This window comes from Spermophilus citellus, assembly GCF_964194105.1.
Source record: "Spermophilus citellus genome assembly, chromosome: 5".
In the NCBI taxonomy this organism is placed as follows: Eukaryota; Metazoa; Chordata; class Mammalia; order Rodentia; family Sciuridae; genus Spermophilus; species Spermophilus citellus.
In genome coordinates this window covers 98,219,325-98,239,257 of record NC_138186.1, presented here as the reverse complement: position 1 = coordinate 98,239,257, position 19,933 = coordinate 98,219,325, and the positions used below count along the sequence as shown (strand labels likewise).

Here is a 19,933-nt window from a genome sequence, read left to right as displayed (position 1 = left end):
AGCACCTCTGGACTTTTTCATTTTGGAAATTGCTGTGGTCCATTTTTACTTCCTTCTATGCAATGGACAAGAAAATACAGACGTTGACTAACATATTTGCCCCATTTGATGATGAACTAATTTAGACCAGCCAAAATAATTGTTCCACAGGGACACAGGAATTCAACCTCAGTTCAGAAAATCCCTGACATCTGACGTAGGAGGATTTATAGGTTTAGTGGAAATTGCTTTCTCCTGCCTGCCAGATTACATACTGCTGGTTGATTTTTTTTTTTCTTTTTGCATGAGTAAACATCCTTCCAATAATGAACAGACCAATAATGTCTTAAGAGAGAAAAGAACATCCGTTTCCTTTTTGTGGTTTCTTGAGAGACGTGTTTGGATTTTGAAACCCATGTTGGCTGTCCAGAATATGAAATTTGGTATCTTCCTTTTGTGGTGGGGATGGGTTTTGGCCACTGAAAGCAGAGTGCACTGGCCAGGAAGAGAAGTGCACGAGATGTCTAAGAAAGGCAGGTGAGTGAACATTGAGCGACAGAGGATTTTAGGGAACGAGGGTGTGCAGAGCAAGCTTGGGCATTGTTCTGGGAACCGAGCATCATTTTCAGTTTCTGTGTTCTGTGTGGATGCCCTTTCCCTTTGTTCTCCCATTTCTCCCCTTTTCTTTTATAATGATGCTAGATTAGATGATATTATCATCCTATATTCTTAAACTCTTAACTAATAATTGTTCTGAGTGACAGAGATTCTGGAAAAAAGAATATATGCACATTTTCTAAAATATTAAGGGCAATTCTTTGATATCCGTATCCTAGGTTTAGAACAAATCTGTGAGTTCTCAAATCACCTATTGGACCTTTAATCTCATAGAATTATTTTATTATTTCTATTAGATATGTGGGTCCCTTCTTAATCTTAAAAAAAAAAGGTAGATTGTGTGACTTGAAGGACCCTTTGATCATTGCCTACCTGTAAACTGGGAGGGGGCAGGGATGGAGCTGCCAACACAGTACGTGCCGCCCCAGCTGTACCAGCTTGTGCAGATGGAGCTTAGACAGGGAGCGACTCCTCACTGGGCCTTCTGCGCTTGGCCTCACCTGGGTGCTCTGATGGCAAGGTTGCATGTATGTGCACTGCCCACCTGCTTGGATGCCATTAGTCAATAAAGCAGGACTGTGGATACAACCTAGTCCAGCACTCTTTCTTGACTGATAAGGAAATGGAGTCAGTAAGGGCATCTTTGATTTTTGATCCTTAGCCTTATCTCCAAGTCTGATTTTGGCTTTATAGAAGAGCTGGAAACACCAATGAATATGAAAGGAAATTGAGCTTTTGGAAGTTTAGGGCTGGGGGCTGTCTTGCTTCTCAGTGCCCTGCCTCTTGGGATTTGAGAGACACTTATACGAATGGGCTCCTACACAGCCAGTATAGCTCATAGCACTTATTTCAAGCTGCTTTGCAACAACATAAAACTAGGAGCTTAAATATCTAGAGGCTACCATGAGCCCTGGTGTACTGAGAAAGCCCACTGTGCCCACCAGGATCAGCTTGGCAAACAGTGTAATTTGTGGAGTGAAACAACCATAGAGATTGCTTGAACCAAATATGCTCATAGGAATTAAAAGTAACAATAGCAATGAACCATATTGGTTGTCATCAAAAACTTCTCATCCTCTCTCCCAAGTTAGAGTAAAAACCTATTAGCAAATGCTGGTGATTAAGAAGTCACAGTTAATTAGACTTTTGTTTAAAAAATTTTTTAAAAGTAAAGATTTTAATTTTATTTATTAATTTTTTATTTTATTATAAACTCATAAATTATAACTATACATTTATGGGGTATAAAGTCATGCTATTTTTATGTATTACATATATTTATATGTGTATAAATACATACACAATGCAAAATGATTAAATCAAGCTAATTAACATATTCATCACCTCAAATACATTTCAGGGTTTTTTTGTGTGTGTATGAGAACATTTGAAATGTATTCTCTTAGCAATTTTGAAATGTAATGTTAATAACTATAGTAACCATGCTGTGAAATATATTGCAAAAAAACCCACTAATACCTCTGTCTATTTGAAATTTTGTCCCCTTTGACCAGTATCTCCTCCCAATCCCTCTCCCCATGTGCCTCTGGAAACTGCATTCTCCTTTCTGGTTCAAAAAGTTCAGTTGTTTTAGATTCCACATATAAGTGACACCATGTGGTATTTAGACAGGTCTATTTTTGGACATTAAATTTAAGAAAGTGGTCAGATAGTCTGTGGAGATCTCTTTTAGGCATTTAGAAACAATTAGTCTATTGGAGTTGGAGCTTAGAAAGGAGACAGAGTCATTGGCTTTAGGTATTTGTCTCTGTGCCTGACTTGTTAAACCCAGAATAATATCTTCCAGGTTCATTTATTCTGTCACAAATGACAGACTCCCCTTCTTTTTTGAGGCTAAATAGTATTCCATTGAGAATACATACCATTCATCCAACAATGGACCCCTGGGTTGCTTCCATATCTTGGCTATTGCAAATAGTGCTTCAGTGGACCTGGAAATGCAGGTGTCTCTTCAACATCCTGAACTCGGATCCTTTGGGTATATACTATGAAGTAGGATTGCTGGATCTTATGGAAATTCTATTTTTCTTTTTTTTTAAGAACCTCCATACAGTCTTCCATGATAGCTGTATTAACTTATATTCTTACCACTAATGTACAAAAATTTCCTTTTCTTAACATCCTCTCTAATGCTTAGCATTTATCTTTTTTATAACAGCAATTCTGACAGGTGTGATGTAATATCTCATTGTGGTTTTAATTTGCATTTCCCTGGTGATTAATGTTATTGAGCTTTTTTCTTTTTTCATTTATCTGTTGGTCATTTTTATGTCTCCTTTTGAAAAAACAAATTGGCCCCTTGCCCTTTTTTAATAGTTGGGGAGAGGGGGTCTTACTGTATTGTCCAAGTTGGTCTCAAACTCCTAGGCTTAAGCAATGCTTTTGCTTCATTCTCCTGAGTGCTGGGACTATAAGCATATATTGCTGTTTCTGGTTTGCCCTTTGTAAAATCAGGTTATTCACCAGGCATGGTAGTGCACTCTTGTAACACCAACAACTTGGAAAGCTGAGGCAGGAGGATTACAAGTTTGAAGGCAGTCTCAGCAACATAACAAGACTCCATTTTGAAACAAAACAAAATAAAAAACTTAAAGGGCTGTGGATGTAGCTCAGTGGTAAAGCACCTCTGTTTTTCATCCCCAGTGCCACCAAAAAATACATAAAAATTAAATCTAATTATTTGCTTTTTTACTATTGGGTTGTTTGAGTTCCTTATATATTTAGGGCAGTAATTCATTCTCAGATGTACACCTTGCAAATATTTTGTCCTGGTCTATAAGTTAGCTCTTCACTCTGCAAATTGTTTCCTCTGCTGTGCTTTTTAGTTGGATATAATCCCATTTATCTTGCTTTGGTTACCTCAGCTTTTGGAGTCAGATTTTAAAAAATCATTACCTAAACCAATGTCTTATAATTTTACTGCATGCTTCCTTCTAATATTTTTATAGATTCGGGTCTTACATTTAGGTCTTTAATCCTTTAAGAGTTGATTCCCATAGGATGTGAGATGAGAGTCCAAGTTCATTCCTCTGTATGTGATCCAGTTTTCCCACCACCCTGTATTAAAGAGACTGTCATTTTTCCATCATTGTGTTCTTGGGACCTTTGTTGAAAATCAACTGACTATAAATGCACAACTAGAAATGCTGTATATTCTGAGCCATTGGTTGATGTGTCTATTTTTATGCCAAGATCATGCTGTTTTAAATACGATAGCTTTGTAATACAGTTGGAAATCAAATAGTATGATGCCTCCAGCTTTGTTCTTTTAGCTTAAGATTTTGTTTTGGTTATTTGGGGTCTTTTGTGTTTCCATGAACAATTTTGGATTGTTCTTTCTATATCTGTGAGAAATACCATTGGAAATTTCATAGGAATTGCATTGAATCTATATATTGCTTTGAGTAGTTATGGATATTTTAATAATATTAATTAGATGGGCACAGAGGTACACACCTATAATCCCAGCAGCTCGAGACACTGAGGCAGGAGGATTGCAAGTTCAAATCCAGCCTCAGCAAAAGTGAGGCGCTAAGCAATTCAGTGAGACCCTGTCTCTAAATGAAATACAAAATAGGGCTGGGATGTAGCTCATTGGTCAAGTGCCCCTGAGTTCAATCCCCAGCAACCCCCCCAAAAAAATAATATTAATTATACCAATTCATGGGGCTGGGGATGTGGCTCAAGCGGTAGCGCGCTCGCCTGGCATGCATGCGGCCCGGGTTCCATCCTCAGCACCACATACAAACAAAGATGTTGTGTCCGCCGAGAACTAAAAAATAAATATTAAAAAATTCTCTCTCTCTCTCTCTCTCTCTCTCTCTCTCTCTCTCTCTCTAAAAAAAAAAATTATACCAATTCATGAATGTGGAATATCTTTCTACTTACTTGTGTCTTCTTCAATTTCTTTCATCAGTTTTTATAATTTTTAGTGTAACTGATACCTCCCTGGTTAAATTTATTCTTAAATATTTTATTCATGTTTCAATTTAGCTATGAGGCTGTTTTCTGTATTTAATTATTAGAATATATAAATGGGGCTGTTTTCTTTACTTCATTATTAGAATATAGAAACCCCAATGATTTTTGTGTGTTGGTTTGTATCCTGCAACTTAATACATTCAAATAGTAGTTGAATGTAACAGTTTGGGGATGAAATCTAAGTTTTCATTTGTAAGATCACATTATTGGAGCTGGGGTTGTAGCTCAGTGATGGAGCCCTTGCCTGGCATGCATGAGGCACTGGGTTCAATCCTCAGCACCACATAAAAATAAGTAAATAAAATGGGTGTATTATGTTCATCAACAACTAAAAAAAATTAAGAAAAAAGATCACATTGTCAGAAAATAGCAACAATTTCATACTTTGCTTCCTTTCTTTGGATATCTTTCATTTCTTTCTCTTGTATAATTGCTCTGGCAAGGACTTTTAGTTCTATAGTTAAATAGAAATACTGAGAGTAGACATTCTTATTTCTGATCTTAGTGAAATAGACTTCCTTTTTAAATATTACTTTTCAAATTTTCTTTTTTTTATTATGTCAACACATATAACCAAAAACCCTCCACATTTTTATCGGTGCCTTAGGCATAATGGTGAGAATCATTGTTACATATTTGTACTTGCACACAATTAACAATATAATTTGTTCAGTATCTTTTCTAGTAATTCTGCTTTCCCTCCTCTCTTTCCTCTCCTGGTTCCTTTTCCTCTACTCTACTGATATTCCTTTAATTTTTATGAGATTCCCTCTCTCCACACACACATACCTTTCTTTTCCTTTTTCCTATCTCGTTTCCACATATGAGAAAAAACATACGCCCCTTGACTCTGAGTTTGAGTTGTTTCACTTAACGTAAGGTTCTCAAGATCCATCCATTTTTCCTGCAGATGACATAATTTTCTCCTCCTCCTCCTTTTCTTCTTCCTCTTCCTCCTCCTCCTCCTTTTTTTTTTTTTTTTTGTACTGGGGAGAGAATCTAGGGTACTTAACTACTGAGCAATATCCCCAGCCCTTTTTAAAATTTTTAGTTTGAGGTAGGGTCTCTCACTAAATTGCTGAGACTGGTCTCAAACTTGTGATCCTCCTGCCTCAAATAGCTTCCCAAGCTACTGGGATTACAGGTGTATGCCATTTTTTCTTTAAGGCTGAATAGAACTCCATTGTGTGTGTATGCTACAGTTTCTTTATCCATTCATCCACTAATGAACACCTAGGCTGATTTCGTAACTTGGCTATTGTGAATCGTGCTACTACAAACATGGGTATGCATATATGGCTATAGTATGAAGACTTTAATTCTTTAGGATAGACAGTAAGGAATGGTATGGATGGATTGTATGATGGTTCCATTCCTAGTCTTTTGAGGAAACTCCATACTAATTTCTATCGTTGTTGTACTAATTTACAATCCCACTGAGAGTGAGATGTATTCCTTTTCCCCAACATCCTCTCCAGCATTTATTATTATTTGTATTCTTGATGGCTTCCATTCTAACTGGAATGATGAAGTAGCTTTGATTTTCATTTCCCTCATTGCTAAAGAAGTTGAATGTTTTTTCATACATTTATTGGCCATTTTTATTTCTTCTTTTGAAAAGTGTCTGTTCAATTTATTTGCTCATTTATCAATTGAGTTATTTGGTTTCCTTGGTTTTGTTTTGGGTGTTAAGTCTTTTGAGTTCTTTTTATATTCTGGATATTAATCTTTTGTCAGAAGAGTAACTAGCAAAGATTTTTCTCTCATTCTATAGTTACTCTTATTCTTGTTTCCTTCGCTGTGCAGAAATTCTTAAAATTTATGCCACCCCTTTTATTAATTCTCAATAATATTTTCAGAGGAGTAGAAGTCCCATTGAGGAAGTCATTGGCTGCACCTATATATTGGAGTGCTGACCCTGTTTTCTTTGAGGAGTTGCAAAGTCTCTGATCTAATTCATAGGTCTTTTATACATTTTGAGTTGACTTTTATATAGGGTGAAAGTCTCATTCTTCTATATATGGATAACCAGTTTTCCAAGCCCTATTTATTGAAAAAAAAGTGTGTTTTAACACCTTTGTTGAGGATCAGATATGACTGTATCTGTGTGGGTTTGTCTCTGTGTCCTCTATTCTGTACCATTGGTTTATGTATTTTTTTATGCCAGTACCATCAGTTTTTATTAAAATAACTTTGTAGTATAGTTTGAAGTCAGGAGTTATGATGCCTCCAGCATTTCATTTTTGGCTTAAAATTGTTTTGACTCTTCTGGGTCTCTTATTCTTCCAAATGAATTTTAGGATTATTTGTTCTAGTTCTGAGAAGAATGTTATTGGTATTTTGAAAGGAATACTTTGAATCTATATATTGCTGTTGGTAGTATTATCATTTTAACAATATTGATTGATTTTTCCAATCCATAAACGTGGGAGGTCTTTCCATATTCTAATGTCTTCTTTAATTTCTTTCTTCAATTTTCTGTAGTTTTCATTGTAGGGGTCTTTCACTTCCTTGGTTAGATTACTATTAGGGTATTTTTTTCTTTTTTTTTAATGGCTACTGTGAATGGAATTATTTTCCTGATTTCTTTTTCAGCAGACTCACTATTGATGTATAGGAAAACTTGATTTTTGTATGCTGATTTTGTAACCTATTACTTGGATGAATTAATTTATTAGCTCTATCAATCTTCTAGTGGAACTTTTTGGATCTTCTAAGTATAGGATCATATCATATGCCAACAGTGATAATTTATGGGAAAACAACTTTAAAACACACAAATTACCCATAATCCTCAATCCTGGAAGGAACTTTGTTAGCATCTTAGTGTATTTTCTCCTGGTCTTTTTTCTAATCATATATTGAATATAGACTGGTTTGGGGTTATTCTATGTCTATAGTTTTGTAACCTTTTTGTATCTAATATACTACCTGCATGTTTGCTTATTTTAAAAGTCTATAGAATTCTCAATTGATTGGCTGCACAATAAAGTAAAATACGTATAATAATACACAATGTGCCACTACTTAAACATTTTCCTTTATGTATATTTAGTTGAAACTATAGATATTCTGTATGTACATCTTTGCACATAAAAGTAGTTATCTGTATACATGAATATTTAATTAGGAGAGACTCCTGGGTATGTTCTGGACTGAAATGTATTCCTTTCCCCCAACACCCTCTCCAGCATTTATTATTATTTGTATTCTTGATGGCTTTCATTCCATGAGAACATTTAAAGTTCTAGGTATATTTGGCCAAATTTCTTTCCAAAATGTCAAGTGGACCCAATTTATAACCCATCAGACAGGTTAAATTTTATTTTATGTAGCCTAAACTTTTAAATGGCCCACTTAGTTTCTCCCAGACTCTAAACCCACAAGCTGCTGATAATAATTCATGCTTGTCTTCTTTTCATGGTTCATGCTAATAAAGTAGGAAACAAGGTAAACACAGACATACCTGGGGTGAGGAAGCTGAGGTTCCTAGGGTGCAAAATTTAGGGAGGTGCTTGCATAGCCCTGACAATGACTGTCTCTTTCAATTTTGCCCTAACTTTTGACTGTCTCTTTAGATTTTGCACCTCACTTTTCTAACTCTAGTCTCTACTCTGGCAAATAACTCATATGTTTTCACAAAATCTCCAGGGAAGGCATATCCAGGTGGGCTCACTTTCACAAATCAGATGGTAAAGATCAGAATGCCACAGCATTGGAAAGTGTTTCTAGAATGATTCAACATTACTGTCTCTCCTCCTCCCTGAAGGAAAGGAAACATAACCTGTTCATACCACAGGCTCCAGGAAAAATGACAGCTCAGGCTCTAGGAGAGCAAACTGACCATACCAGAAGCCAGAAGAACAATTATTATACAATGAAGGTAAAGAGGATCTGACCAGTAGATTTCCATTTGGAGAGAGAATGATTTAGGATAATAATAATGGAATAAACAAGGATGGAGGAGGTGGAGATGAGAAATATTATGGAGCAAGAATTTCCAGAATTTGATTGGCTTCAGGGTGAGAGAGAAGTTTAGGTATTTGGATTGTATGACTGGGTAGATGGTGGTGTGGGAACTAGCAAACAGGAGGAGGAGTTTCAGGAGTAAAGATGATAAATTCAGTAGAACATATGGATCTGGATGTACCTGCAAGATACCAACAGACACCTTTCCAGTAGCAGGAGGGGATATAGGTATGCAACTGAGGAGGGATATTGGGCTGGAGATATGGATTCCAAGGTAGTCTCTATAGGCATGGTGGATGAAGTATCCAGAGAGAGCATGTAGCAAGAAATAAGAGCAGGATCAAGGTTAGAATCTAGGGAAGAACAATATTTAAGGAGAAATTAGAGGAAGAGGACTCAGTGGAGGAAACTAGTAAAAAGAGAACAGAGAAATAGGTACAGAGCTGGATTAGAAAGGCACTAAGAAAGGCATTTATTTGACAGTTATTAAATATTTCTAATGGCAGTTAACATCCTGGGCAATGGGTTCTTCACCAATGACTAAATCAGATACAGCCTCAAGAGGCTTACAGACTGGGAGGAATTCCAGTGAGGGGTCCAGGGTTTCCAGGAGGGAGTGATCAGTAGGGTCAGATCACACCAAGGTCCAAATCCATTGGGCAGAGGAGTAAGAAGTGAGCCTTAAGATATAGGATAAAGTGGGCTGGGGTTGTGGCTCAGTGGTAGAGCATTTACCTAGCACATGTGAGCCACTGGGTTCAATCCTTAACATCACATAAAAATAAATATATAAAATAAAGGTATTGTGTCCAACCACAACTAAAAAATAATTTAAAAAGATATAGGATAAAATAATTAAATACCGTTAATACTTTAAAAAGAAGAGACAGGTGTCAATAGAGTGTAGCAAGGACAGGAGAAAATGGAATGACTATAGACAACACTTACAAGAAACTTGACCATGAACTGAAAGATTAAGCTTGAGTGAAGACAAGACAGGGAACCAGGCAAGAATTTTAAACTAGGAGAGACTTGGACAGGGTCAGACGATGAAGGGTAGAAGCCATAAGAGCGCAACAATAAGATTTTGACCTTGCTGCATCAGATGTTGCTATCAAATCTCTGTCACACATGACTAAGTGGGAGTCAATGCATTATGAGATAGATCTCTCTGATCATCCTAAATACCCTGAACTTTGATTTTTCTCTTCAACTAGTAGTGCTCTGTCTTCATCTTGTTCCTTTGTTCTCCAGAAATTTTTGCCTGGACTGTTAAGTCCCCACCTTGCGTTTTCTGGGTCTTTTCTCTCTGCCTAAGATCTGCCCTTCTCTAAGGTTTCCTGAGGCCTCTACACATGCTGCTCCCATGCTCATGACACCCTTCTCTTTCTTCTGATTTCGGCCCATTGAAATATTTAAGAGCTATCGCCTCCTCTCAACCTGCACCATTTATCTTTGTTTCTTCATGTTGAAGTACAACATCTGATTTATGGTGAATGCTTAAAAAATGCTGGACATAAATAAATAAGTGGCTCCTCTTGCCCTTTGCTATTCCTGTACTTCATTAGTTTCTTCATTCATCCATCCAACAAATATGTATGTAGGGCCCTCTGCTCCAGGCACCATGCCCATGGCTTGGGAGACAATGATGGGCAACATGGACCTGCTCCTTCCCGCAAGGTGATCACAGTCTGGGGGCAGGGTGGATGTTAATCAAATAAATCTTGCAGAATCTCAGACTTCAAGGACCTTAGAAACCATCTCATATTAAAGATGAGAAGGGTAAGGTCCCCAAAGGTACAAATCTTATGTTACAGTCCCACAGCCTACCCTGAGTCCCATAGCCTACTTTTTTCCACTTCCTGGGTTCTCCTCTCATCATCATAAAATGAAAACCCAAAGTTATGTTGACAAATATAAACCTCAAGTCGAATCATGAGGAAATGCTTTTGCAAGTCAAAAATGGTTCACTGTCAGCTGTTTCATGTTTCAGATCTACAAGTTAGAAAGTAGTCTTTTCTATAATAAATAGGAAAAGCACAATCTGAGAATCTATCAAAGAGAATAGGTAGGAAGAAATTCAGAGCTTTAAATTCCTAAAAGGAACCAGTGCCTTCAAGGAGAAAGGCACAGGGAACTTATGTCCAAACTTACAAGAAAATAAGGAATGGGCTAGACTGAGATTTTGCCTGAGAAGCAAGTTGACAAAAGTGCCCTTTTCACTCCCTGGAAGACGAATGCAGGCCAAGTCTGTGAGTCAAGGACCCACCAGGTTGGCAGAACAAAAGTCAGTGATGGATGGCAGAAAGATAGCTTGATTTGATGACCCCAAGATAGAATACAGTTGGCAGGTTAGTTCTGCCCACACCCACAACCCTTGCTATTCTTTGGCTCCAAGCTCAGACCTCAGAAGCCAAGGAGTGTTCACACTGTATATTGAGGGATCTCCAGCTAGTAGTGCTCTGTCCCTCCTCAGTTGCATACCTATATCCCTTTCCTTCCAGAGAAACAGGCCAGTAGCATGCATATGTACATGTTCATATGTATGTATGTATGCATGTGTGTATCCATCCATCCATCAATGAGAGAGGGAGAAGGGAAGAGAGACTTAAGAAATCAGCTTCGAGACATTTGTAGAGGGGCCTGGGGTTGTGGCTCAGTGGTGGAGCACTTGCCTAGCATGCATGAGGTACTGTGTTGGATCCTCAGCATCACATAATAATAAATAAATAAAATAAAGGTATTGTGTCCGTCTACAACTAAAAAAAATTAATAAAAAAAAAAAGACCATTTGTAGGGGTTGCCAAGTCTGAAATCTGTAGGACAGGCTAGTTAGCAGCCTGGAAATTCTGGCAGGAGTTGATGCTACAGTCTTAAGTACAAAGGCAAGTTGGCAAGCAGAATTCCTTCTCCTTTGGAAACCCTCAGTCTTTTTTTTTCTCTTCAACTGATTAGAGGAGGCCTACTCACATTATGAACAGCACCCAGTAATGCTCCCTGGTCTGCTAACCTGGAGGCCCCACCTAGCGACATGAGATCAGTATAGGATGTTTTGCTCTGATTGAACTCACACTGGTTTATGTTACTGGCACATGATCCAATGCAGTAATGCTCCTAAGTCCTTTTGTAACCAAAGTTCTAGAACATGGTCAGGAATCAACCTGGAACATAACCTTAGCAGTTTCCACAGGACCCTGTTCCATCTTTTGAATATCGAGAAAGCATTTCCCCATCTTTAGTTGTCTGGCCACTCTCCCATCTTCCAGGTTTTCTTTGCTACACTATCCTTAAATTTCTGGAGATGTCATTCCTCTGGGTCTGCAGACTTGAACTCCATGTTTTGAAATTCTGATGTTGTCATAACACCAGGCTCTGATGTTCTGACAACATCAGAATTTCAAAATATGGGGTTTGATGACTTGATGACTGGGTCCCATGCTCAGGGATTCTGGTTTAATTGCTCTGGGATATGGTGTGTTTGTTTGTTTTTAACTCCTTAGGTGATTCCTCGGATGCACAAGCAGGGCTGAATCATTGAGTTGGTTGATCTCATGCTGTCATGTTCACTCTCCTGGGCAGCAACGAATTCTCTTCACTTTTTCCAGATTGAAGGCTGTTCTCTTTGTGGGAGAATATCAAAGTAAAGCAGGATTCTGTTAGCAGAACCTTAGCCTCACTGTAATCTTTTACTAACATGGTCCCTTCTTCAAGCAGCTTCTTTCCTTCTATGGACTCTCCCAGCTAGAACTCAACTTTATAAAATTTTGCTTTACTTTATCATGTCTTTGAGTCCTATTGATGACATCATTTCTGAGAAGATAGAGACATCAATTCTGACAAGGAAGTAAGAACTAGCTAGCAAAAACAATCCTGATTTCTTGGCATTTGTAATAACCAAGGGGGGAAAATGCTTGTTTGTGGTCCAAATGCCTGGATATTATCCTTGAATCCTCCTGTCTCTCACCCTCACCCGTGGGAACAATTGGGCATGTCCAGTCCAGCTCCACTGCTTGGAGGTGTGTCTGCTCCTGTGCACCAAGGAGGCCTCATAGGTTCATTAAACTCTCTAGAACACACCCTTGGGTTTGTGCTTCTCCTCCCGCATTCTGTTAAGTCTTCATAAAATAAGCTGTGCACACTGCTAAGGGCCTACGAGTTGTATAAGGAAGAGGCTTTCCTTTACTGAGCTCAGAGTGGAGGGAGGTGGTCAGAAAGCTCATTGCCATACAGGATGGTACACATCCTAACAAAAGCCTGTAGAGAATTCAGTGGAAAAGAGAAAGGCCCAGAAATGCCTCCAGAGGCAGTAGTACTCTACCTGGGAGCACATGGAGTTGTTTGGGCAGGGAGGGGGTGAAGAATGGTGGGAAGGACATTGCAGACACCTGGGACATCAGGAGCAGAGTGTAGAGACATAATTGCAAACTGTAAGTAATTGGACCAGAGTGGGAGCCAAGGCAGAGGGTAGAGACTTATTATGGGCTGTGCATGCCCAATGTCTATGGATTTGACTTTGAGGGTGATGGTTTTTAAGAGGGGGAGTGATGATTACAATTCTCATTATGTGGTGTTGATATGATGGTTGGATTAGAGAAAGGCAAGGCAAAAGCAAGAAAGCCTGCTGCCTCCCTTGTGAGAAAGAATGATGCATAGGGCAGTGGGAGCAGGGCAGGGAAAGAAATCTGGAAGAGGTTCAGGATTGGTGGGATGGGTGGTGTGGGTAAGGCCCCAGCTGGTCTATTCAAAGACTTTTTGCACATCAGAAAAGGGTATCTCTACAGCCAGACCTACCTCCAAACAGTGCAGCTAGAGCTGGACATGCCCAGTTGTTCCCACAGTGAGGAAGTAGGGAGAGAAGTCAGGACCATATCCCAGTATTTGGACCACAAACAAGCATCTCTTTCCTTGGTTTTGACGAATGCCAAGAAAGCAGGACTGTTTTTGCTAGTTCATTTTTGCTTCCTTGTCAAAACTAATTTCCCTATCTTCTCAGAGAGGATGTCATCAACTTATCAGGTGCACTCTTGTGCGCTGGCTGAGCCTTCCATAGTCCTCCATCATCAAAGGTCTCCCATTCCACCCTCCCCCCCCCCCCCCCCCGCCTGCCGCCACCACCACCACCCAGTCAACCTGGGAGAAGTTTTAGAGACCTATTGTGGGAAAAAATACACACTAGCTGACTAGAAACTATAGCACACAGACACCAAGTTTCATAGGTGGGAATTTTATTCTATCCAAAATGAAAATAAGCATTCAAAAAAAGTAACTTGGAACATGTATATTCTTTTTTCATAGCCCTCCCTGAGGGCTCATTCAATGAAAACTTATTGGGCACCAATTTTTTGTAAGGTCCATGCTAACTTCTGCATGAGAGAAAGACCTTCGCCTCTGACCCAAATTCCTGGCAGTGGGGAGGCAGATCTTTCAAAAAGACACTGTGACCAATTTTGCTTCCAACCTTTGGAATCAGACCCCCTGTGTCTGACTCCTAGTGCCATCATTTTAAGTTATGTAAGCCCTCTGTGTCTTAGTTTTATCATATTTAAATTGGGGGGTAATGATAAGGCCTGCCTCACAGAGTGTTGAGAGGAATATGTGAGCTGAATACATGTCATATGAATCACAATAGTACCTAGCAGGTCCTAAGTGCTCAGCAGTGTTCATTGTTCCCACTATTTTGTGTTCCTACTATTTTCAACATTGATAATCATATCCACAACCAGTAAAAAGATGTCTATGACATGAGAAAGTATTTCATGGTGTTATAATTTGAGTTTAAAAGCAAGTTACAGTGCCATCTGTCTCTGCGGACTGTAAAGATATTTACAGAATGACAGGTTATTTCTGAATTGCTTTCGTCTTCTTTATGCTTAACCTACTTTCCAGTTTTTCTTACACGGGTATTCAAAAATATTAATCAACAATAAAAAGACTTTAAGGGTCCTGTTTATCAGTCTTCCCTACGCTAGACCCTGAGCTTCGTGGAGGCAACATTGGTGGCATCTCAGAGTGTGACAAACCTCCTTTTGGGCAGTGTCCAGTTCTGCAGGCTGGCCTAAAGTCGGAGTCAGTACTGGACCAAACTTGTTTTCTGTTGTGACCCCTGTGTTCAGTCCTGCCTATCTCTTTTTCCGGGTGCCCATGTAAAGGGGATGGTGCCTTCCTTTATTCAACTAACCTGTGGGACCAGCTCTGCCCAAGGTGCTTGATGTGCTGAGGATTCTGCCCTTCCTGGCCTATTGCCCTCCAGTCTTAGCTTTTCGCCCTTCTGCAGAGCTCACACCTGCCTCTGCTCCACTTTACTTTGAAAAAGCCGCCAAGACTCTGTAGGCGCCGGCAAGCCAAACCCGGTCCTCCCACTCGGGCGTCTACCGGAACCTCCCGTCTCCCCCAACCAGGGGTCCCCCGGACCTCCCCCGGAATTTCCTCCTACTATCCTTCCCCAACCAATGGGAACTCTCCATGAGTCCCGTAACATGAGTAGCAGGCCAGGGTGAACAGCGGGAGTCCAATTTCCATATGAATGTAAATCTTAACATAATCATATCTCAGTGGCTAGCTGGCGTCACTTTACAACCAAAGGTGCCATACATCGTATATTTGCTTGTGGCTCCTAGCAACATAATCCCTGCATGTCCATCCTAATGTGCCCTACTGCATCAGTGAAGTCCTAGCAGAAAAGAGCATTGCACTCAAAAGGGCTTGCCGGGGGCCAGCCCCGGCGGGGTCCAGGGAGTCCCGAAGGAGGAGTGGCGTCGGCGAAATGATGAGACAGGAGTCGTTCCCTTTGAGCAATCTTCAGAGAGAGAGCTAAAGCAGCTTTTCTCTGGGTCCCCCTTTTATTACAATTTTTCTCATCATTATAGATTCACAATACGTCATTGATTATATAACTTAAAACTTTGCCAAGACATGACATTTCCTTAACCATGATTGAGAGCACACTGATCTACATTCTTCCAGGATATGACCCCCAGCCATACAATCATCAAAGTACAGATTCATCAATAAAACATGTCACCAATTTACATCCTTCAGATTTTCCCAAGATTTACTATTTTTCCCAAGATGTTATTTCCTTATTAACTAACGTCAAGCTACGTAACCAGACTCTAAGTCTCCTAATTAATCATTAACCTAAAGTACACCTGCACTTTATTTTTAATCTAAAATTCCCATCTAAAAAAGTCCCTTTAAATCTTATATTTAAAATGTCCTAAAGTTTATGAATCATCCTTAAAGTATATCAGAAACCTATATAACTAAAGACTTAATAATTTCTAAACTTAAGAATCTAAATAATATTTTTAACATTATTCTAAAACTGTGTCTTATAAAGCTATTTTAATTAATTTCTAAATTTATTTTCATAAAACTGGTTGAGCTGCTTTCTCAGAGAGTTTCTTTTGTTTCTCAGTCAAGGTACACTAGTTCTCAAAGAATTTGTTTCTCAGTCAAGGTACACTAGTTCTCAAAGAGTTTGTTTCTCAGTCAAGGTGTACTAGTTTTCAAAGAGTTTGTTTTTCAGAGGATGATTGTTGTCTGTTATTAGGTTTGTCCACAATGTACTAAGATAGAAGAATAGCCTTTTATTTTGTCCTTGATATGCTGAGGGGTGGGTAGCAGAACAGCTTCCAAGGCATGTACTACCTGTTCTGTTCTAGCCATCTGAAATTTAATTGTTTGGCATTTAACATACTCATGCCTCCTGTGAGAAACATAAGCATGAAAATGCAAAGTCCCAATTACATAAAAAAGGGTCTCATGGTTTCGGTTACCCACCAACCAGTGTGGCTTTGCCAGCATTCATCCTCACTGTGACCCTGTCAAGACAGTGGGAGAGCGGCTTTGCCAACACTTTTTCTCACTGTGACCCTGTCAAGACAGTGAGCGGGGGATCGCCTTCACCAATTCCCCCTCTTTTATTTTTTAAATGAAGTAACTTTAGTTCCAGATGGGCTGAACGAATTCCACGACTCAGCAATCTGAACAGGACTGGAAGGACGGAAATAAGGACAAGAATAATTAAAATACTTAAGCCACTATTAATTAAAATGGAAAATAAAGTTTTGTTGGAGACTAAAGAATTTAATTTGGAAACAAAAGTGTTAGCTAAGTGCAGTAGAAATATTTTTTGACAACTGATTTACATGATGAGCAGTATGAACTTCTTTAACTAATGCAGTGGTGGAAGTAACTATGGACCCTATTATACCAATTAATGTTGAAATTCCTAAAATTAAGGTAGCTACAAAACGTTTAGGTCTAACTAAGGCTTGATTAATTAAATCTAATGTTTGTAACCCAGGATCATCATACCAAATAGAATCTAATTTAACAGGCAACATAACATAAGAAGGTTGATGTACAATTAAAATATGGTTGGATGTTGATATGCTAGAATCAATACAATTTGTTAACGTACAACCTTTACAAACAACATCATAAGTTTCATCTTCTAATTTTGAAATCTTTAGTGTTCCTTGATTTTTAAGTAATATTGCATAAGGAGATCCTACACAAGCTGTAACAAAATGACTCTCAGATACTAAAGAAGGCCTACTCATATATATTATGTCTAAAGAAGCCAATAATCTATAAAGTTCTGTATAAATCTGATAATGTTGTTTAATTTTAGTAAAATATAAAGGGGCAATCCATCCATCTGTGAACCATTTATCTGTGGGTTCAAGTGGAACGCTCCTAATAATTCGTATTTGAGGAGTATTCCATGAAGGTCCCTGTTCGGGCGCCAATTGCCGGGGGCCAGCCCCGGCGGGGTCCAGGGAGTCCCGAAGGAGGAGTGGCGTCGGCGAAATGATGAGACAGGAGTCGTTCCCTTTGAGCAATCTTCAGAGAGAGAGCTAAAGCAGCTTTTCTCTGGGTCCCCCTTTTATTACAATTTTTCTCATCATTATAGATTCACAATACGTCATTGATTATATAACTTAAAACTTTGCCAAGACATGACATTTCCTTAACCATGATTGAGAGCACACCGATCTACATTCTTCCAGGATATGACCCCCAGCCATACAATCATCAAAGTACAGATTCATCAATAAAACATGTCACCAATTTACATCCTTCAGATTTTCCCAAGATTTACTATTTTTCCCAAGATGTTATTTCCTTATTAACTAACGTCAAGCTACGTAACCAGACTCTAAGTCTCCTAATTAATCATTAACCTAAAGTACACCTGCACTTTATTTTTAATCTAAAATTCCCATCTAAAAAAGTCCCTTTAAATCTTATATTTAAAATGTCCTAAAGTTTATGAATCATCCTTAAAGTATATCAGAAACCTATATAACTAAAGACTTAATAATTTCTAAACTTAAGAATCTAAATAATATTTTTAACATTATTCTAAAACTGTGTCTTATAAAGCTATTTTAATTAATTTCTAAATTTATTTTCATAAAACTGGTTGAGCTGCTTTCTCAGAGAGTTTCTTTTGTTTCTCAGTCAAGGTACACTAGTTCTCAAAGAATTTGTTTCTCAGTCAAGGTACACTAGTTCTCAAAGAGTTTGTTTCTCAGTCAAGGTGTACTAGTTTTCAAAGAGTTTGTTTTTCAGAGGATGATTGCTGTCTGTTATTAGGTTTGTCCACAATGTACTAAGATAGAAGAATAGCCTTTTATTTTGTCCTTGATATGCTGAGGGGTGGGTAGCAGAACAGCTTCCAAGGCATGTACTACCTGTTCTGTTCTAGCCATCTGAAATTTAATTGTTTGGCATTTAACATACTCATGCCTCCTGTGAGAAACATAAGCATGAAAATGCAAAGTCCCAATTACATAAAAAAGGGTCTCATGGTTTCGGTTACCCACCAACCAGTGTGGCTTTGCCAGCATTCATCCTCACTGTGACCCTGTCAAGACAGTGGGAGAGCGGCTTTGCCAACACTTTTTCTCACTGTGACCCTGTCAAGACAGTGAGCGGGGGATCGCCTTCACCAAGGGCTTAAACAATAATAAAGGAATTAAAGAAATACTCACAGAGACATGGGTAGGGTTCAGGGAACTAACCAGGCATCCTCCTGTTCCCAAGAACTAGGAAGAGCAGGAAGCTTTGACTACCCCCAGGCAGAACAACGCAGGCATTGCTAGTTCGTGGCATCAAAGAAAGGAGTAACATATACTCTGATCTCTCTCTCCTTCTTCTTCATCATTTCCCATAGTCATTTGACTGAAACCATAGCTAGAGGGTAAGGACCAAGGGAAAACAGCTTACCAGACAATGTATTACTCTCCAAAGTTTTATTTATGGTGGATCCAATTTAAAATGTGCAATCTAAGCGTACTATAGGGATACTGCTACAACGATGTTCATAGCAGCACAATTCACAAAAGCTAGTCTGTGGAACCAACCCAGATGCCCTTCAATAGATGAATGGATAAAAAATGTGGCATTTATACACAATGGAGTATTACTCTGCACTAAAATGACAAAATCATGGAATTTGCAGGGAAATGGATGGCACTAGAGCAGATTATGCTAAGTGAAGCTAGCCAATCCCTAAAAAACAAATGCCAAATGTCTTCTTTGATGTAAGGAGAGCAACTAAGAACAGAATAGGGAGGAAGAGCGTGAGAAGAAGATCACCATTAATCAGGGACGAGAGTGGGGAGGGAAAGAGAGAGAGAAGGGAAATTGCATGGTAAAGGAAGGAGACCCTCATTGTTATACAAAATTACATACAAGAGGAAGTGAGGGGAAGTGAGGGGAAAGGGAAAAATAATACAAGGGGGAGAAATGAATTACAGTAGATGGGGTAGAGAGAGAAGATGGGAGGGAAGGGGATGGGAGGGGGGATAGTAGAGGATAGGAAGGGCAGCAGAATACACAGACACTAGTATGGCAGTATGTAAAAAAGTGGATGTGTAACCGATGTGAATCTGCAATATGTATACGGGGTAAAAATGGGAGTTCATAATCTGCTTGAATCAAATGTATGAAATATGATATGTCAAGAGCTTTGTAATGTCTTGAACAACTAATAATAAAAAAAATTTAAAAAAATGTGCAATCTAAATAAGGAAAGAGGATCACAAGTTCATAACCAGACTCAGCAACTTAGTAAGACCCTGTCTCAAAATAAAAAAGGGCTGGGGATGTGGCTCAGTGATTAAATGCCTGTGGGTTCAATTCCTGGTATCAGAAAAAAAAGAAGAAGAAGAAGAAGAAGAACCCTTTGAAAGAATGGCATCAATTTCAGCCTTGGGTAGACCAGAGGGGGAGAGATTTTAAGTCAGTTTTTTTTAATCACTTCTTTAAAATAATTAATCTTTCAGTCCCTGTAGGTACTTGGAAGAAGCTTATTGAAAGCCTAAATTAGTGCTTTGAATCTCAGTTTTTT

General features: G+C 38.8%; 1 protein-coding gene across 4 annotated transcripts in view; it reads left to right on the top strand.

Annotated features, from left to right (window-relative positions):
• Positions 1–394: 394 nt before the first annotated feature.
• The window catches only part of GABRR1 (gamma-aminobutyric acid type A receptor subunit rho1), a gene marked incomplete at both ends in the record, with an annotated part of 40,727 nt that continues 21,188 nt past the window's right edge, over positions 395–19,933 (top strand). For all 4 annotated transcript variants that reach the window (XM_081295911.1, XM_081295910.1, XM_081295909.1 and 1 more), the window contains one exon: positions 395–516. In XM_081295911.1, coding sequence (XP_081152037.1) covers positions 395–516 — 122 coding nt within the window. The remainder of the gene's footprint in view (positions 517–19,933) is intronic.